Here is a 22,141-nt window from a genome sequence, read left to right on the forward strand (position 1 = left end):
AGCTGTCAATCATTTATCATGTGACATACAATGAAGTTATAATGAATCAGACAGCTGTCAATCATTTATCATGTGACATACAATGAAGTTATAATGAATCAGACAGCTGTCAATCATTTATCATGTGACATACAATGAAGTTATAACGTATCCAGACAGCTGTCAATCATCTATCATGTGACATACAATGAAGTTATAATGTATCCAGACAGCTGTCAATCATCTGTCATGTGACATACAATGAAGTCAAGAGGAGTCCTGACAGCTGTCAATCATCAGAGAACAGGTAAATCTCAGTACTCACCATTTGTGACCTGTTCTTGGGGCAGCCATTGATGTCTTCAATTTTTTCATTCGCTGAAGAAAAAACAAACACAGTCAGGAATGAGTAAAGAAGTGTCCGGAGAGGAGCAGATCTCCGCCTGCAATACAATAACCTAACGTGTGAATCACAACGAGCTGCCCGGAGATGTGGGGGGTTTCACAAGAGCCGGGCCCACCCCAGACAGCTGAGGAAAGGTCATCTAGGGAAGGGAGACAACTGTGCTCGGCTATTAAACCTCAAGAATCATCTGGTAATCTATCAGATCAGACACCGGAGTTGTCAATACTTCGTGCTAGACCAACCTAATGTCAGCAAAGAAGATAATCAGAAAATAAAGCTGTAATCATTCCCATCAGTCCCTGTCCCCAGGAGCTCACAATCTAATCATTTCATGGAGATGCTGACCCTGGTCAGACCTGGACCTGGGACCAATAACTGATGATAATAATAATAGAGACAGGCTCTGTTCACACTGGCGTCATGGTTTCCATTTTTACAGGATCTATGATGGATCTGAAGGTTCAGTTATGATTCATTTTGTTTTTTTAACTCCCATTAACTGAGACTCTGTTGCAAATTCCGAAATGATTGAGAGGAAAAAAAGTGTTGCACACAGCGCTATTTTTCCCATCAAAACAACAGGTACCACATCGATACCCGACGGGCCACATCAAAACCCGACGGGCCACATTAAAACCCAAAGGGGTCCGCCGGGCGATACCAGTACTGATACCAGAGCAGAGCATTAATAAGAGAACCCACAACGCAAATGTGAACGCAGTCTTTCAATAGGTGCGTAAACAGCAAAAGATTCAATGATTTGTGCAGATTTGACAAAGATTTCGGCTGAGTTCACACGGAGCAGATACGCTGCGCAAAAACACGCAGGGTGTCCACCCTGTGCGCCGCAGGGAATTCCGGGAGAAGGACCGTACCAAACTCTGGCGCAGTTTTTCACCTGGAATGTCCGCTGCGGAAAACTGAAGCCCTTAGCCGGCAGGCGGCTAGCATGACGTTTCATCTCAGGAGACCGCTGCAGCCTGTGATTGGCTGCAGCGGCGGTCACTTGGGATGAAGCGTCAGGAGGCCGGTCTGGGGGAAGAAGCACACACTCCTGGGTAAGAATACGATTTTTTTTTTCTGAGTTGCGTTTTTTACAGCGGAATCGCTGTGAACCTGCAGCAAAAAAACGCAACAACTGCTATTTGTTGTGGGATTAACCTCCCTCAATTGAATTCAATGAGGAAAACCTGCAACAAAAAGGCAGCGTCTACGCAAATACAAGTGACGTGCTGCCGAATAAAACTCCCCAACGCAGGTCAATTTCGGAGCGTATTTTTCCGCTCAGTATTTACGCAGCGTGCGGATGAGATTGGTTTTATCTCATCCAATTTGCTCTTACCGTTTTAACTGCGGATTGTCCGCAACGACTTCCGTTGCGGAAAATCCGCAGTATTTACACAATGTGTGAACCGAAAATTTGCTGCCGATTTCACTGCGAATCTCACCCATTGCGTTGTAAGGCCATGTTCACACTGAGTTTTTTTTGCAGGCAGAAAAATCTGCCTCAAACTTCCTTGAGGAATTTTGAAGCAGATTTTGACCTGCCTGCACTTTCTTTGCCGCGTTTTTAGGCCACGGCCATTAAGCCCCGCGGGCAGAATACGCAGCGAAAAATCGCTTTCGCTGTCTCCCATTGATTTCAATAGGAGATCAGAGACGGAACCGCGGGAAGAAAATAGCATGTTGTTTTTTTTCCCGCGAGCATTTTTTTCCCAGTGATTTCCGCATCAAAAACAGCGCCAAAGAAACTCTGTGTGAACTAGCCCTAAAAGGTCAAATCCATAGTGAAATTCTGAGGCATATTCACACAAGAATGAGCATGCTGCGGATTTGAAAATTTGAATGATCTTTTTTTCTGATACGTGTGGATGGGGTACGTGAATTATACCAAATACCTGCTGTGATTCCACTTCATCTGAATGTGGCCGTAAGAGCCAGGATGACAATAATATCCCAAACAGCCAAGAATAAGTGCAACGTCCACCTGACTCCTGCCATTCCCCCCGCCGTGTGTGTAAATATGACATATATATATTCCGCTGTAACATGTCTGCAATATATAGAGCAGTGTTATATATTTGACAATCCGCAGCACGCCCTAAATTCTGATCGTTTTTTTCCCCGCCGTGTGGGATTGAGATTTTGTAACTCAAGTCCCAGATGTCGGTGATTTATCTTTTCTTGGATTGAGAGGTGACCGTGTTCCCTCCCCTCCCCCATATAAACCTCTTGTGGTGTATTTTATTTAGATGTTTCCACACACTTATCTGTTTAGAAATCTTAGTTTTGGAAGGAATCTCATTATACAACCATTGAGGTCTCATAAAAACGTGGAACAGACAAGACAAATTGTCTGGAAAATTCACCGTGAGGTGATGAAAATCAGGACAGATTGTACCCCCCGTGCCCAAGCTGGACATAGACATAAGAGGAAAGTCAGTCATAGAAAGACAAAGATGTGGATTATAATACAGGATAAGTAAAGTAATGTATGTACACAGTGACTCCACCAGCAGAATAGTGAGTGCAGCTCTGGAGTATAATACAGGATATAACTCAGCATCAGTACAGGATAAGTAATGTAATGTATGTACACAGTGACTCCACCAGCAGAATAGTGAGTGCAGCTCTGGAGTATAATACAGGATATAACTCCGGATCAGTACAGGATAAGTAATGTATGTACATAGTGACTCCACCAGTAGAATAGTGAGTGCAGCTCTGGAGTATAATACAGGATATAACTCCGGATCAGTACAGTATAAGTAATGTAATGTATGTACACAGTGACTCCACCAGCAGAATAGTGAGTGCAGCTCTGGAGTATAATACAGGATGTAACTCAGGATCAGTACAGGATAAGTAATGGAATGTATGTACACAGTGACTCCACCAGCAGAATAGTGAGCGCAGCTCTGGAGTATAATACAGGCTATAACTCAGGATCAGTACAGGATAAGTAATGTAATGTATGTACACAGTGACTCCACCAGCAGAATAGTGAGTGCAGCTCTGGAGTATAATACAGGATACAACTCAGGATCAGTACAGGATAAGTAATGTAATGTATGTACACAGTGACTCCACCAGCAGAATAGTGAGTGCAGCTCTGGAGTATAATACAGGATGTAACTCAGGATCAGTACAGGATAAGTAATGTAATGTATGTACACAGTGACTCCACCAGCAGAATAGTGAGTGCAGCTCTGGAGTATAATACAGGATACAACTCAGGATCAGTACAGGATAAGTAATGTAATGTATGTACACAGTGACTCCACCAGCAGAATAGTGAGTGCAGCTCAGTAGTGGACAAAGCCTGTGAACATGCATTGACTGACAGCTCAATTTAACCCCTCAATTACTTTCCACATAAATACATAACGGACAGTGTGGGATTTGCAGCTGTCTTGCACACCTTCTTATACTGTTAATGGGTTATAACCCTTGGATGGGCCATAGTTTACACAATTCTCATTTCCCCCTTTCACTGGCAGTAGAATGATTTACAGTATCATCGCCTCCAACAACCTCTGAAGAAAACAGAGATGACACACAGGATGAATCTGTCTCTGCACACTTCACAGCCAAGTGTGATCCGACACCACACACAGAGACATCAGCAAACAGACAGCCGAGTGTGAGGAACAAGTCAAAACGTCGCTGGAATTCTTGTATAGTTTTCTGCAGTGATCATGACTCTACACATCAACAATGCACAGGAAAAAAACTGGACGGACCCCGTCCAAGACGTCTGATGAAGAAGAGAACAGGCTGCGCAAACTCACGAAACTCATCGGGGGGGGGGAATTGAAGTAAAAAAGTAACTATATAATGTTAAAGGAGTATTCCAAGACTATAATATTGGTGGCTGATCCTAGGAATAGGCCATCAATATCAGATCGGTTGGGGTCCGATTCCCGGCACCCCCCCCCCCTATCAGCTAACTGAAGGGGTCGCAGTGCTCCAGCAAGCGCTGAGTCCCCTTTGAATGATAACCTGACACAGCGCCGTACATTTGGTTGTGGCTGTGCCTGGTACTACATCTCACTGCAGCCCAGTCCTGAACTAGAATACACGGCACAGCCATTACCAAACACATAACACTGAGCCTTGTAAATAATGAACAGGATGTGGCCCTCGCTAATGTGTGCGGGTGGCTGGAGTCAAACCCACCGATCTGATATTTATGGCCTCATCTGAGGAAAGGTCATCAATATTATTGTCCCAGAAAACTCCCCTAATAGGCCGTTTGAGTTCTGAAAGAGGTCGTGCCTCCTGCCAGTAGGGTCAGGCTCTGTTCACACGCACAAGTAAAACGGCTGAAAATTACGGAGCCGTTTTTTAAGCTGGAACCGTTTTTTGAGGCTTTTTTTCTAGACGTTTTTGTAGCGGTTTTTCTATTGACACAATGAAAAACAACTCCAGAAACGGCTCCAGAAGTGACATGCTCCTTTTTACGCTGCGTTTTTATACGTGCCGTCTTTTAAAACAGCGGCGTAAAAAAACACCCCGTCTGAACAGAACGCCCTTTTTCCCATTGATTTCAATGTGCAGATGTTTGTAGGCGTTCAGCTACCGTTTTTTCAGGGTACGTTCACACGAAACGGCTGAAAATTATGGAGCTGTTTTCAGAGAACAGCCTCTGATTTTCAGCTGTTTTTGAAGCCGAAAACATTTTTGGGAGCAGTTTTCCCATAGACAGAATAAAAAAACAAAAATGGCACGTTACTGTACAATTTCTCTTCACGGTGCGTTTTTTCACGTGCCGTTTTTTAAAATGGCGGCATAAAAAACCACCCCATTTGAACGAAATGTCATTTTTCCCATTGAATTCAATGGGTAGATGTTTGTGGGCATTTAGCTAGCGTTTTTTCAGATATATTTCGTGGCGTTTATGCCTGAAAAACAGCGTGTGAACATACCCTAAATGTGACAGGGAGAGACGTGGCTGTAAGAGCGGCGGTCCACCTAGATAACCATCTGATGCCGCTTTGCAGGCTGTCTAGGCAACAAGACCACCCGAAATCACGGCTGCATCTCTCGACGCCACGTTTAAACTTCAGGCAGGAGACGTGGATTTTCCGGTAACTCAACTGAACCGGGGCTGTTTGCACCAATTCTGAGTTATTTCCGGTGATTTCCTCCATTCTTAGAGAGCGGCTTTCACAATTCTGCTAGTTGCACTTGGAAACAGACAGCGGTTAAGCTCCACCCCGTTGTCAGACATGTGACAAAACAGCGGAGCGGTCATCTGAACACCCACAATGCAATGCTCCCTGGTAACAAGAAAGCAGCCGAATTTGGAAATTGGCTTTAGACAAAAATATAAAAGAAAACGTTGTGTTCACACCTGCATCGTGGTTTTTTGTTATAATGAAAACCCTGACACATTACCGCGTCCGTGGCACGATGGACTCCACCGGTGCCTGACGGACCTCTCTGACTTACAATGGGGTCTGTCAGATTCCGCCGAGGTGTACGATATTTTGACAGGAAAAATAATGTTGCATGCAATGCTATTTTTCACGTTAAATTTGCCGGAAACTGTAACGGAGCCTCCGACGCCAATGTGAACACAGCCTAAAGCAAAATATTTACACAGTTAATGACGAACTTATGTAGAATTGTTGTTTTATAGGGGGATTTTTCCCTTTTCCTGCAGCAGGTTCATTAAAGATTTTTTTTTTGTGTCTCCGTCCATCTTTTGTGATCAGCAGATGCTCGGAAATGGCCGTTCAATGGGGTTTCAATTTGCACAAAATTGCATCAACAAGAAGTAGTACAGCAAAGCAGATCCCTGTGTGTCTTTTACTACATAGAAGTCAAGGAGGCGTTGGCTGAAAAAAAAATGATCTTGTATCGTATCTGTATTTTTTACTCGTAGCCACATTACCTTCAACTGGAATAGCAAATAGATGACAGTGTACAGTTTTTCGCAGCAGATGGAGAAAAAGCGATAAAAAAAAAACATGGATACGATAACATATAAAAATGTATATGTTGTTTGATACTTTGATAAACCAAGAAACAAGAACAGGACAGGCGCAGTCTCCAGGTATCGATACCCGATTCACAGGACAGGCGCAGTCTCCAGGTATCGATACCCCATTCACAGGACAGGCGCAGTCTCCAGGTATCGATACCCCATTCACAGGACAGGCGCAGTCTCCAGGTATCGATACCCCATTCACAGGACAGGCGCAGTCTCCAGGTATCGATACCCCATTCACAGGACAGGCGCAGTCTCCAGGTATCGATACCCCATTCACAGGACAGGCGCAGTCTCCAGGTATCGATACCCCATTCACAGGACAGGCGCAGTCTCCAGGTATTGATACCCCATTCACAGGACAGGCGCAGTCTCCAGGTATCGATACCCCATTCACAGGACAGGCGCAGTCTCCAGGTATCGATACCCCATTCACAGGACAGGCGCAGTCTCCAGGTATCGATACCCCATTCACAGGACAGGCGCAGTCTCCAGGTATCGATACCCCATTCACAGGACAGGCGCAGTCTCCAGGTATTAATACCCGATTCTACGTGGACGTCTAAAGTCGTGTTTGGGAATGGGATTAGAGCCTCTCTATCCTTTACATGTGCCCCAGTGGAAAACCTCAACATACAGAGGAGGAATCTCACTCACCCACAACCTGGATGATGTCCGCCAGCAACACTCCATCCGTCACATCTTGCTGTAGGTCTTTAATCAGACGCTTGTGCCCGGATTTGGCCAGGTAGTGGTTCGCCCAGTCCGTGTAAATCTGAAAGAGGAGAGAAGCGTTGAGTGAGACTCTGAATTAACCTCCCCCGTAATACAAACAGAACCCAAGACGAGCGGACGCATTAACATTCAGGAGAGGTTTCCAATCTACATTCGCTCTCCAATACCAAGTGCTTTTCTTCTGCGGAGCTCCCCGACATCAGAGAGCAGGAAAGATCCTTGTCAATAGAGCGCGCTGCCCGCCGTGTAACCCAAGGCTCGCCTCTACCCATTCCAGCCCGCACTGCGAGGCTTCATTGTTGGGGAGATTAGCAGCTCCGTCCAACAGCAAAGCACTAACGTGTTTGTTTTCAAACTCCCCAATCACCAGATCGTCCGGTGCCGTGACCCCCCATGCTGAGCACCCCCACACTGATCCCCCAGCACAAAGCCTGGCTGCTCCTTCCTGCAGCTGCCCATCCCAGCACAGACAGGTAGAGGAAGCATCTCAGGCAGCGCTGGCCGGGAACACGCTCATCACTTTACAGTTATTACTGCATTACATGGGAATGATCCAGGCAGGTCATATATAATAATGTTTATCATGTTTAGGATCCCCAACATAACCGCGCAGACTCAGCTCAGCTAAGCAGTCATATTAATGCCGGTGGAGGGAAGAGACACCTCTATAGAGACTCTTTACTGTCGCAAGACATTTTTGTGTCCTCTTGAAGCTTCATTGTAAAATGCCATTGAGATTACTGGACACATCTATTATTATGTGCAAATCCAATAAAACCTTGCGGGGGCTGCACCTACGGATAAACCGGAATATAACGGGGTCTCGCCATCATTTCCGTCCAGTCACTGACCGTACAAACATTTACACAGTAAACAGAATTACAACAATGACATGTGAGCGGTAAAGTCAAGGTTTACGGCCGCCATATAAAAGCCGCACACACAAAACGTATTTCTTTTCCTGGTTAGAACTTCATGGCCATGAACTGGGAGGGGACTATTTATTAGTGGTGGTCAGGACATCCATGACCGGTGGTAGGGACCCCATTGTTCTACGACCACCATTGTTGGAGCCATGCTGGCGTTGGGGGGGTAATGTTTGCTCAAATGCCCGAATCTTAACTTAAAAAGTGTGTGGCCTTCTACTACTACAGATCATAGCTTCCCACCAAATCAACACACTCCTCTTCTGAAATATTCTGTGCTGCTGGGTGACCCTACTCCTTCCACTATAAAACATTTACTTGTAACCTTCCACTTGTCCCCATTCCCCACCTCCCATCAGGACACTGCCCCCGTGTCCTCAATAACATTACATGAGTGGACAGTTTATGCTTACAAGATCAACACACTCATCCCCTGAAATACTCTGTGCTGCTGAGTGACTCATTCCCTCTACTTGTACCCATTCTCCGCCTCCCATCAGGACGCTGAACCATCACATGCTGCCCTGTCCTCACTAACATCACAGGAGTAGACAGGTTATGCCTACAAGATGAACACACTCCTCCCCTGAAATACTCTGTACTGCTGGGTGACCCTACGCCTACCACCTGTCCTCATTCCCCAGCTCCCATCATGACACTGCCCCGTCACATGCCGCCCTGTCCTCACTAACATAACATGAGTAGACAGGTCATGTCTACAAGATCAACACACTCCTCTCCTGAAATATTCTGTGCTGCTGGGTGACCCTACTCCTTCCACTATAAAACGCTCAGTTGTAACCTTCCACTTGTTCCCATTCCCCATCTCCAATCATTACACTGCCCCGTCACATGCCGCCCTGTCCTCGTGAGTGGACAGGTTATGCTTACAAGATCAGCATGCTACTCCCTGAAATACTCTGTGCTGCTGGGTGACCCTACTCCTCCTACTACATCACGCTTGTCCCCATTCCTCCCTCACATCATGCACCTGTCCATCTTATCTAATACCTGTTGACGGCCATTCATTTTTGAATAATGCAGAGTAAAGATCGCGCACACGTAAGACGATTGCTAAGCAATAAAAAGCGCGCTGCACACGATGACACTAATAAAAACATGAATTACTCCAGTCCCTGACCCTGAAGATAAAAGCACGGTAATGTAAGATTAAAGGGACTGTCTACCAGACGTATGTGTCAGCTCCGGCTGCAGGTACGCGCAGCGCCGCCCCACAACACCTGCCTGCAAAACCCAGAAATGAGTCAGAAAATCGTTCACCTTTCATAGAAGAGCAGGTCGACCGCTTCTACGACGCTCAGCGCAGTGTGCAGGACTCACGGGCACGTTTCATTGTTTCACTCTGGAGTGCGCTGTAGCTTTAAGACGTGGGTATATTTTTAAAGTGTGATGTCATATAGTGTCGCTGTGCCAATGGGCAGGGAGTCACGGGTGAAAATATAAAGATGGAAGCAGCGACGTTCTCTATGGTTATAGTACAGTGACTGATCCCCCCCCCCCAAAAGTGTCACGCTACCCTTACAGATAACCCCCCACCCCATTGAACCCACAGCATCAAAACACATTCCCCAGGCTCCAGTCATCAGCATAGAGCATGGCCTGACAGCGGGCTGAATCATCAGAGACCCCCTTGTCCTGTACTGGGGGCACCGCCTGCTCCTCTATTGTCAGCTGACAGGCCCGTCACAACAATCAGCCCCAATGAATATGAATGACGGATCCAAAAGGTCAGCGAGCGACGGTCACTTCCAAGAAATCACGTTAGTAACGACCTAATGGGTTAATCGCCATATTGTGCCCCCCTCTATGATGTCCAGCAATACTGCATTACGCTGCCGCACACAACGTGTAGCAGAGCCGAGTCTGCTGATCGCACAGCGACACGTATCTTTATGCTGCCTGGTTTTTCTTTGTCAGGCGCAGAATTTTTCAGCAGCCCCAAATCCACTTGTATGTAAATTGTACACAAGTACTAGGTCTGGTTATTATTACTTAGTAAAATTCTGTTAATCTGGCATCCCATAGTCCAGACATGGTTTCCGGCACAGAGAGAACCTGCTATGGGACTCCCCTGGGTGATAAATGTAAACCAAACCAAACCAAACCAAACCAAACCTATAGTCTTTTCCATCACTCCGATAATCCACAATTCCTTCATAATCTGGCACCTATTAGGTCTTTTTATAACAGATTAAATCATTTACTGTATCATTATAAGTATTGTATGAAATTGTAAAAACATGGCTGCAACCAGCGCCATTCCTGTCCCATGGAGAGTGTGCGGTACTCGCTTGTGGACCGATAACTATCCCCCCCATTATTACTCCCACAACCCATAGAATTTCAGTAGGATAACCCTCATCGGACACTTCTATATAGCAGCACTGGCAGCCCATAGACATGAGATATCTGCTGGCACCTTCAGGCAACTTTGATGGTATCACAAGCAGCCAGAGCGCCCACAAAATGTGCTATTTGACCCTAACTTTTATTTTGTTTATATAGAGATCTATGGAAGTTCAAATAAAAAGAATAAATTAAATCACTGCAGTCGAACCGACTTTTATGGTCTCCAGTATTGTGTCCGTCCGTTATTCATTTTAACAGGCAATAGCCACAAAAAGTCAATGTGCTGAGCTACAAGACACAGTCCTGGGCAGTGGCTGCAGAAGGCATTGTGATACTTGTAGTCCTACAAGTGCCGCACTGCCACATCTTGCCTTCCCCTGTGTTACAGGTGCCAATATGAGATACAGAGGTCACCCTAACCCTCGGTTCTAAAGCAAAATAATAAATTATTGACTCTTCAGCATAAAAATAAGAGACAAAAAGAAAAGACAAGACACTGGGAACACTAATCTTACTTTTTTATAATGGTTGAAGGAAATTTTACTTCCATTCCGCTCCGGGACCCAAAACCTCAGGCTTGCTGGCATGGTGTCCACCCTCCCGGGTGCCCCTCGCTCAGATACTGAGGTCTTCCAGTGTCAGGCGGCACTGGGTAATTTTAGCCTTGTGCTCTGAGCAATCAGATTCCGTTACACTGAAGGGTCTCTGGATCACATTCAGTGGGCAGCTTTCTCTGCCATGTACTGAGGAATGACACAACTTTTCCTGTGCCAGATGATCTTAACATTCATGAGGCGGCAGGTGGCACACAACGTCATCTCTGCAATAACGATGGTGGCCGGAGTCACCACTCACAAGAACGTTCTCCTACGTACTCATTACCCTTCCCTCTTCTGTAGTCATATCTCGCTGCAATGGGAATGATATTCCAAACCAGAGCTTCACTTTAACTACTACAACCATAGCCAGAGAGGGGTGAGGCGCCACGTACCCCAAAACATGAAGCCTCTACAGCAAACCGCCTAATGTGACATCCTATGGGCTCGTCACTACGTAGCGGAACTGCAGATGGAAAATACGCAGCAGAAAACAGTAGCAGCAAAGTGGGTAAGATTTAACAAATCGCATCCGCACGTCAATTACTGCTGCGGGAAGTGGACAGGAAATGGTGCGGGTCTTCCGCAGCGGAAATCCTGCTAGTTTCTGCGGAATTGCGTCAGTTCACAATGCGTGCATATCAGGAGCAAGCAATAACGTTTGTGAGCCCCTCACCACCTGTAAGGCTACATGCACACGTTGCAGAATTTGGTCCAGAAAAACCGCAGGTAAAAGCCGCACCTAATAATGCGGGTTTTTTAAATGCAGTTCTAGGTGCGGTTTTTAGATTTTGATGCGGAAATTGCACACACAAAACAAAATTTCTGTAGAAAATTTCTGCAGCAATTCCGCAGAAGCTAGCAGTAATTCCGCACCATTTCCTGCGTTTTTTACTGCAGAAAATGGTGCGGATTTTGCTGCGTTTTTCTCAATGTTGGGAGATGGTGACGTCTCCTCTGAAAAACGCAGCAATTCAGTCACTTTCCACAGCAGGAATGGACGTGCTGTGGTACGAAATATACGGTCACTTTCTGCTCGGAAATTTCACGCAGACTGTGGATAAGATTTGTTAATTCTCATCCACTTTGCTGAAACTGTATTCTGCTGCGGATTTTCCATCTGCAATTCCGGACGGAAAATACGCAGCAATTCCGCTTTGTGTGAATAAGTCCTTAAACTAGTCGGATACAATTCGCAAGCGGAAAATATAAATTGACACGCTGTTAATTTTAAAATACACACCGCAGGTCAATTTGTGTGCAGAAAAAATTTGCACCGTGTAGATGAGATTTCTTGACATTTACTTTGCTGGTGCTGTATTAGGGCTCATTCAGACGAGCGTAATACTCGTCTGTGTGTTGTCCATTGAAATAACGGACAGCACAAGGTCCCCTGCATTTCAATGGGGCTATTCAGACATGCGTGAAACTCACTGCATGTCCTATATTGGTGCATTTTTGCGCACCTTGCCACCCATTGAAGTCTATGGGTGCGTGAAAAACACGGACAGCGCACAGACGACATCTGTGTTATGTCCGTGTTTCACGCAACAATTACAAAGAAATTTAGAGAAGTTAAAATAAAATAAAAAGTGCTTGCACGAACGTGAAAAATGGATGCCACATGTAAAGCCCACTGATGGCACACGGACATGAACCTTTGGAAATATGCTGCGTTTTTTACACGCGCAAATCGGACACGCTCGTGTGAATGTAACCGTCAGCTGCGGATTTAGACTGTAGACTCAGGATAGGTACGAATCCACACGTAATACGCATCGTGTGCATCTGGCCTAATAGTCGCAATCTACTAGAAATGCCGGAAAATCCGCCGTGGAGAACTGTTGCAAAAAATCTCAACCACATGCCGCTGAACGTTCCACACAGAAATCAGAGAACGCTGCGGATATTCGAGTCTTCACCATGTTCATTCTGTTCCGGATTTTCACCCTTTTTAATGTATAAGGAAAATCTGCAGCAAAATCCACATGTAATAAGCGCAGATTTTGCTGTGGAAATGCTGCTTAAAATCCATAAGAAATCCTCTTATGTGTAAGTACCCTCAATGAATGCAGAATTTTATTAAGACGCAGCCCCCCTCTAGCCAAAGACCCTTGGGCACTGAACGTCTGGGCTGTACATGCCTAAGACCTAATGCACATGACGACCATATAAAATAAAATTGGTTCCGTATTCTTGACTTGTCTGTTTTCCGTATTTTTTGCCAATTATTTAGGGGAGAAAAACCATAATGATATGTAGATTTGTTACACAGATCTGTATACGTGGATGAGATTTATGAGCCCCAGGAGGAAAATCGGCAGCAACATGGCACCTCATGTAGAATTGCCTCTCCTTTTTTTTATATGGGGGCACAAAGGCTGCCCACAAAAACCTCCATGCAATCATACTGCGTCACACAAATGTATGGAAACCTCCGAAGAATAACACTACCGCCACTCGGAACAGGTACCGCACTGTAATACGGTCCTGTGCCTGAGCCCGCTGTTTTTTGTTTCTTTTCTACCTACTACTAGACTAAACCCTGGTGAACCGATCCTGAAGACCCCGTTTACGTGGCGGATCTGCAGCCGTTTCTGATAGTTGCAGGTTTTACTATAACTTACACCCACAGTCCTATCCTATGTAACGCCTTTTAATTTTCTTGTTATACCTAGAGAAACAATTGTGCTGCTGACAGTTTGCTACAATGTATCAGTGCAGGTAAAAATGTATCAGTCTGTAGTCCAGGCTGTTTATATCACAGAGGATTGACTGCACAGGATTCAATTGTAGCAAACCCTCAGATGTGAGAAGAAACCGTGGATGCTGGAAATGATACGTAATGTGAATTATTTCCTAGCAAAGCTCCAGTAGGCGGCAGCTCTTCATCTTTACACGACTGACCTTGTTACAAACGTCTTAAACAATTAAACATGAATCTGCGTTCACGAAGGAAGAAAAACCGCTGGGTTTCTTGACAACAATTAAGTGATTCCATTTTGAGACCTGTTAAACGTAATGTAATAAGCCGCTGATTTGCCATCTGTTCACCAGATGCATTGCTTATTACGCTGTCTGCGAGGACGGTCATGTCAATCTGCCTCATACTTCACGGATCTTCAAGGTGAAGGCAAACAGGAGCCATTGCCAACGATAAATACTGCAAAATTCCAATAATCCAGTATCCTAGAGAATGATGGCGGTGCTGGATTATCAGGTATATTTTATATATAAAATCTTCTCATTCTCCCCGGCGATGGTCTCCGTCATCTCTTGGCTTCCCAGTGGCTCCATGTCTAATGCGCCAGGGTGAATCCCCATATGGATTTGGAACCAATGAGGGAGTCAAGTGCTGGACCACCAGGTAACTTTTTGACAATCGGGACTGTTTTTGTTGCGTGCAGATATAGCAAGGTTTCTTCAGAGTATCAGGTGCCAGATTAATGGAATTTTGCTCGGTACAGATTAAGACCCCATGCACACGACCGTGAAAAAACGTAATTACGGTTCGCTATTACGGACCCATTCACTTCTATTGTCCACGGACACCTTCCCGTTTACTTGCGGGAAGGTGTCCGGGTCACAGAAAGCTGCCGCAAAAGACATGTCCTATCTTTTGCTTTTTATGGACCATGCTCCCATACTTTATATGGGAGCACAGGCCAAAAGTGCAGGTGGCTGTCCACGGCCGTCGGTGGCCGGCCATGCCCGCAGTCACGGACCATGATTACGGACACGGCCGTGTACATGGCGCCTAAAGCGGAACCGAAATATAATAAAAGTGCAGATTTTTATTATATCTACACAAAAAAAACGAAGAAGAAAATTATATATATATATATATCCCCCAAAGTGATAGTTCTTCTCTGCACCTCTATTAACTGACTGGTTCCAAACCCATTGCATGCAGTGCCAACTCTGACACCACTCATATCTGTCTGACAACCCTACAGACGGACTGAGGAACGAATATAGAAACAATAAAAAAAGTGACTGCAGTAAAGATGTCCGGCATCTAGTGACATCACCACCGCCCAGGGAAGGTGAAACGATCCCCCTCTTGTAAAAGGAAACAGGAATAAGGAGAATTCCTGGGCAAACATCCTAAGAGGCCTCTAAAACCCTTGTAATGATTCTGGAAGCAGCCGGTGGAGAAGTGGCGTCTTTAGTGACATCTGACTGATCAAAGGCGGATTATTTCAAAGGCCAATACCTGACAGTAAAGATTCTTATCAGACGGTTGGGCTGGCGAGAAGACCCTCGCAGGAAGGAGCAGGAGACCTGCAGGACCCTTTCACCCAGTGCTGCCTGATTACAAGTGATCTCTCCTAATCCTCAGCCCCGACCACTTCAAAGGGAAAGCTCGGGCTGCCGGCTCAGGACGTTGTTGGAGGATTAGAACAATTTCATGTCTAAACTCGCTCGTATCACGATGTATTTTATATTAAAATCACTAAACGCCAACACGTTAATGTGCAACCGCACGGAAGAGCCTCCTGCCGAAAAGGTTTTCTAGGGCCAAAGCACGGACCATATATGGGGCAATTGGCAGGAATAGCGGTCGGTAAAAAAAGCGTTAGGCCGTCAGTTGTCTACAAGTGTATGGCCGGCTTAGGACTCTTTTGAATGTGGTCATTATAGGGTGTGGATGTTGGTGGTAGTTCCATGTATGACCGGCTCAGGCTTCGCGGTCATCACTAGTAAAATGACGACTGATCACAACGACTTATAATGTTTCTTTTGAACTCAGTAAGAGATTCCATTTGAAGTTTTATGATGTAATAATAACTGAGCGAGTGTTACCGAGACCCAGACACTGAGTGACTTCCAACATCTCCTGATCTCTCTGCCTTCTTTCCTCCTCAGCAGTTTTTTTATGTTGTATTTTAATTACTTTTCTGGAGGGTTTGTTTTTGGTGGTTGAACATGTTGTTACTGACGTCATCTCAAACATGTCAAAGAAGTCAGGTCATTTACCTGGGGGGGGGACGGGCCTGGACGTTGACACACTGACACTTGGGGTGAAAGACAATGACACACTGACACTTGGGGTGAAAGACAATGACACACTGACACTTGGGGTGCAGGACAATGACACACTGACACTTGGGGTACAGGACAATGACACACTGACACTTGGGGTACAGGACAATGATACACTGACACTTGGGGTACAGGACAATGATACACGGACACTTGGGGTTAATGATACACTGACACTTGGGGTGAAAGACAATGACACACTGACACTTGGGGTACAGGATAATGACACACTGACACTTTGGGTTAATGACACACTGACACTCGGGGTACAGGATAATGACACTGACACTTGGTGTACAGGATAATGACACACTGACACTTGGAGTAAAGTATACACTGACACTTTGGGTACAGGATAATGACACACTGACACTTTGGGTACAGGATAATGACACTGACACTTGGGGTACAGGATAATGACACACTGACACTTGGAGTAAAGGATACACTGACACTTTGGGTACAGGATAATGACACACTGACACTTTGGGTACAGGATACAATAACACTTGGGGTTAATGACACACTGAGACTTGGGGTAAAGGAAAATGACACGGACGCTCGGGGTACAGGACAATGACACGGACACTTGGGGTTTATGACACACTGACACTTGGGGTACAGGATAATGACACACTGACACTTGGGGTACAGGATAATGACACTGACACTTGGGGTACAGGATAATAACCTGACACATGGGGTACAGGATAATGACACTGACACATGGGGTACAGGATAACACACTGACACTTGGGGTACAGGATAATGACACACTGACACTTGGGGTTTATGACACACTGACACTTGGGGTACAGGATAATGACATAGCTTGTAGCTCCTGTGCCCACTGTGTAGAATCTATATACATTATAAAGTGAATTATTATTTTGCACAGTACAATACCTCTACCTCCAGCTATAACACAAGTGGGTAATTATCCTGGAAAGCCCTCACCCCTCTGCACTGCTGTCCTGCGACCTCTGCACTGCTGTCCTGCGACCTCTGCACTGCTGTCCTGCGACCTCTGCACTGCGACCTCTGCACTGCTGTCCTGCTACCTCTGCACTGCTGTCCTGCGACCTCTGCACTGCTGTCCTGCGACCTCTGCACTGCTGTCCTGCGACCTCTGCACTGCTGTCCTGCGACCTCTGCACTGCTGTCCTGCGACCTCTGCACTGCTGTCCTGCGACCTCTGCACTGCTGTCCTGCGACCTCTGCACTCTTATAGCTACAACATTTCCACATCGAAACCAAAGAAGGGAGAGTAACGTATAAAGCAGAGAACTGGATACAAAAAGAGCCAAAGTTGCCTGCTCACATATACACAAAGAATAACAGCAAGATAAGTAAAAGATGATGCAAAGATAAGACACAAACTGTATCCTGGCGGGAAGATGCTAAACCAGTGCTAAATGCTTGTTAAACGATTCACATTTCCATGTAAACTTGCTGCCGCACCTGTCAGTGAACCCTCCTGGTCAGTGAGAAGCACTGAGAGGTCCCATATATTAGCAGACTATTGCCCCTGGGACTGGAAAGTTTGATGCTATGGATGTCACGTGAGCACTTGAGCCCTTCTGATTGGCAGAGAGCGCTCTATGAGGGGCACTTCATTTTGCCCCCTATGATCCACAATTAGAGATGCCCTAAAAGGGTCGCTCAGGGGGAACATCCATTAAAATAAAATCGGTGAATATATTTTTTTTGTCCAGGGAAAAGTAAGAACAAAATTCTGCAGGGACTAAATGGGCATCTCCGGGCCACTTAAGGCTAATTTAATAGGTGCACACGTACAATAGAGCCGCCTGCACCATTGTCAGATGCAATTTAATTAATTTTACAAAGAGCAGCTGCCGCCCCCTCAGCGAGGCCTCCTACGTGGAGCCGAGGACGCAAGTGTTTGAGCCATCAAAAAATGTGCCCAGAGTATTTTTAAGTCCATAATCCTGTACCAATGAAATTCCCGGCAGTCACTCCCTGACTTGTGAGGGATTTTACACAGATTAGGCTAAAAACAGAAAAGTAAGCAGAATTCAGTGAAAAAAAGAAAAAGCTTTCAATTCCGGAGACCGAGAATAAAATGCTTTGGTTTGATTTCCAAGTGATGTAAGCCTGAACATTTTATTTATTATTTATTTCTGTTACTTATATAGCGCCAACATATTCCGCAGTGCCGTACAGAGGTCCACACTTACGCCTCATGCGCACGACCGTGTACGCCGTCCTGTCAGTGATCCGAGGAAAGATTGGACATGTTCTATCTTTCCTCGGAACGGAGACTCGGACCATTTTTCACGGACCCGATTAACCCGCTAAAGTGAATGGGTCCGTGAAGACTAACGGGTGCCACTCGGATGCCGTCAAAAACGGCCCGAGTGGCACAACAGTCGTGTGCATGAGGCATTACTGTGCCCATTGGGGCTCACTGTTTAAATCCCCTATGGAATGTTTTTGTGGTTTGGGAGGAAACTCATGCAAAAGTGGGGCTCCATGCAGATCTTGTCCTTGGTTGGATTTGAACCCAGGACCCCAGCGCTGCACGGCAATAGTCACTGAGCCCCCGTCCTGGAGCAACATTCAAAACATTGTGTGCAAAGTGGAAGATCGCTGGATGTTCTGTAGCCGATAATGCTCAATTCCCCAATACCCCATGTACATAGCTACAGCTGGCACACATAGGGGATACCTGGTGGCCAAAAGAGATGCCAGGGTTGAGCTGAACGTCCTGGGTTCCCCTTCGGATTCCTCTCAGCTACAATTCAAGAGTTTCTGGAAGTTCCTCGTACAATCCGATTGGCCGCAGTAATTACGTTTCGTCCGACAGTTAAAGGGGTTGTTCAGGAAAAACATAAAAACCTTTCTTCCAGAAACAGCGCCACACCTGCTCACGGGTTGTGTCTGGTATTGCAGCTCAACCACATTCACTTCAAAGGAAGCGAGCTGCAATACCAGACACAACCGATGGACAGATGTGGCACTGTTTCTGGAAGAAAGCAGCAATGTTTTTCCAATTCTAGATCATGTTTTTAACTCTACAGCCCCTTGTATTCTTAAGGTTCATGACATTGCTGCGTAACATCCAGCTGTGGCCTCACAAAGCTAAACCACCACATAAAAAGAACTGAAATCCTGTGATAAGGCATAACTAAAAGCCCTTTTACACGAGGCAATTATCGAGCATTCACATAACGCGTGTTCCCGATAATTGCCCTGTGTAAACAGATCAGCGATCGGCAGATGAACGAGCCAACGCTACGTACGCTACATTTATGCAGCCGAAAATATTACAGTTGTCGGCAGCACATCTCTCTGCGTAAACAGGGAGACGAGATGCCGACATGATAGAAATGTATGGGGACGAGCGATCGTAGTAATAAGCGCTACATAGCTCCCTGTGAGCGGAGCAAACGAGTGCCGATCAACCAGCTGTCTCGGGATCGGCGCTCATTTACACGACCCACATCAGGCCGTGTAAGAGGACCCTAAAGTTGCCATAAAGGAGATCTCGCAGTCTATTCGGCATGAGTTGACGTACACGGTCGGTTTGTGATGGTTGTCATTTTGGACGACAACTCCATAGGTTAAAACAACAATCCATGATCGGTGTCTAACTTGATCTGCGGTCTGGTCTGGGCTTCTATTGATGGGATGCAGATCTGCCCTTTTGGCACGAACGACTTTACAAGACTGCACCTGACAATATCTAAAAATGTCTAACATGGCAGATCAACTTTTCAACAGATATTCGCCTTCGGTCATCATCGGTCACAAAAAGAATGGGCTAAATCTTCCATTCTGGCCAACCAAAATCTCTAGTATATGTCCAGCTCTCTCGCATTTAGGAACGTGTATAGCTTTAAGACGAGGCATCCCACCAATGGCTCCGCTTGTCAGTAAGTTGTGTTATGTTCACTTAATGTAAATCCTCCGCAGCCGCCCGTCCGTCAGGGGTGTAAATTCTGCACATTGTTTTCATTCTGTAGGTGAATTCTGTCCAATCTGCCTGGATTAAGCTTTTCCTAATAGGGGAATGAATATTAAAGTCTAATAGGACGGGGGTGGGGGGGCTCTCCGAGACACTCCATGTGCCGATCAGTAACTTCTCCATAGCGTGAGCGGTTAGCGGCCTGCTCTACATTAGCCCAGAAGGCACAGGGAGATAAGGGTATTACAGAGACATATGAAATAGGAGGGAGAGGCCGCGTGTAAATCACAGCAAGTATCCTGTTCACAGCGATAAACCTCAGGACGTTTGCAGCGGGATCAAGTCTTAATTCCTTTCCGGTTTAATGTGATCGTTGCTTCCCTGTCCAGACATCCGTCTAATGTAAAGCGCTGATCCGGGAAATCAGTAAAATTTACCACTCAGCACCAAACTTGCAGTCTGTGAGGTATATATGTGGTCTATTGGCAGAGCAGGGACTTGTCAGTAAGGCATTGCCCCCAAAAACAAACAAAAAAATTCTTACAAATCATAAGCTCCTGGTTCATCCTCTTCAGTCAGCTTTTCTTAGCTATATCTTTTGATGGAAAACTGGCTGACAACAGATATTGTTCCTATTATAGGTCCCGCAGCGCTTTTAAATGCATATCTAGGCAGATTTGTACTCCAGGACAGACGGGTGACCACCCATGTGGACGCTGTTATGGCTTATATAATCGCTGGTCACCCAACTTTCCAATATCAAAAGATATTTGTAGGTTGTCAAAGCCCCACCCCTGAGGAACTTCCCTCCTGTGTTTGCAATATAAGAAGTTGTATAGTTATATCTATAGACCGATATGGTGGGTAAAGCTCATCCTATACAGCAACAGCTGTGCTGGTCCGCAGAGAAAACACCGGGGTGCCCCAGAGATACATGCTCCATTTATAGAATGAATACAGTTCACAATGAACAATCAAAAGCAACAGTTCAGAGCCAATTGTGGCAGCTACAATAATATTATATAGGGTTATATAAGGCGTGGGAGTCAATTGCCGCTGGTAGAGCACGTCATCGATAACATCCAAGTGCACGGACATGCTATTAATCAGACAAACAAAGTCTCTGATACATAATGACCTTTGTTACAAACAGGAGGAGCAGCAGTTCCAGACAATTTAACAGAATGTATCAGGTCTGTCACTTGCAGTACCACTTTTAGCCACTGCATACAAATATTATCCATAGGAACCAATGAAACAGCGCCCCCCTACTGTAATTTACATTGTGTCTCAATGGTCTAAAAACAAAAAGTAAAGTTCAATTAACAATAATTTTGCACAAAAAAAAAAAAAGTGGACATATAATTTTAATCAGCGAGGAGAGCTCTGACCTATGACCTGAGCTTCCAGTCAGTTAGGGGAACTCCAGTAGTCGGATAACAAAGTCCAAAGATCCAGGTAATAAATAATATGACACAAACAGGTTGTAAATGACCACAAAAAGCTGTTATATTACAACGACAGCGATGACTTGTCACTAACAGCGTTGTTGTGTTTGTAGCAGCTGTGAAGTCATTATTTCAGCCGTCACGTGTCAAGTAGAGAAAACAACGACCCCTCTGCAGATGATGGGAGTAGTTATCCTACCTCAGGGCATCACATTGACACAGCAGCTTCTCCAGGGCTAGTACGATATACAGCGGACATTGATGGATGAAAGAAGTTCTCCGGACCGGAGATGATCACGCTGCTCCCAAACACATTGCACCCCATATTCAGAGCCGCCATCAGGGTATGTTCAATGCAAAATAATTAGGGGTACGTTCACACGTGTCGGATTTTCCTAATGCAAATCTGCATGGATTGTATAGAAAATCTGCAGCAGAAATCCGAAGCTGAAACGCAGATAAATGGCGCGGATGCGTCAGCGCATCGGCATGCAAATGAGCCCTTTTGTAATTCAATGGCGTGGAATCCGCTGCTTTTAAGTGGAATCCGCGCCAATAATGAACATGCTGCAGATTTTTTAATCAACCGCGCGTTCGATTTTCCGCACTGGTTTTTTCTGCAACATGTGAATGGGGTTAAAACAAACAAACATTCACTTGCATTGAAGAATGTCAGCAGATTTGATGAAAATTTAGGCGCAGAATGCGCATC

At 45.5% G+C, this 22,141-nt stretch overlaps 1 protein-coding gene across 5 annotated transcripts in view; it reads right to left on the minus strand.

The window, feature by feature from the left end:
- NAV2 (neuron navigator 2) overlaps positions 1-22,141 on the minus strand; it is a 365,925-nt gene that overhangs the window by 133,637 nt on the left and 210,147 nt on the right. For all 5 annotated transcript variants that reach the window (XM_075838119.1, XM_075838117.1, XM_075838116.1 and 2 more), the window contains 2 exons: positions 7,038-7,155; positions 305-357 (listed from right to left, as the gene is read on the minus strand). In XM_075838119.1, the coding sequence (XP_075694234.1) occupies positions 305-357; positions 7,038-7,155 (171 nt within the window). The remainder of the gene's footprint in view (positions 1-304; positions 358-7,037; positions 7,156-22,141) is intronic.

The sequence above is a fragment of the Rhinoderma darwinii genome, chromosome 9 (assembly GCF_050947455.1).
Source record: "Rhinoderma darwinii isolate aRhiDar2 chromosome 9, aRhiDar2.hap1, whole genome shotgun sequence".
Taxonomy (NCBI): domain Eukaryota; kingdom Metazoa; phylum Chordata; class Amphibia; order Anura; family Rhinodermatidae; genus Rhinoderma; species Rhinoderma darwinii.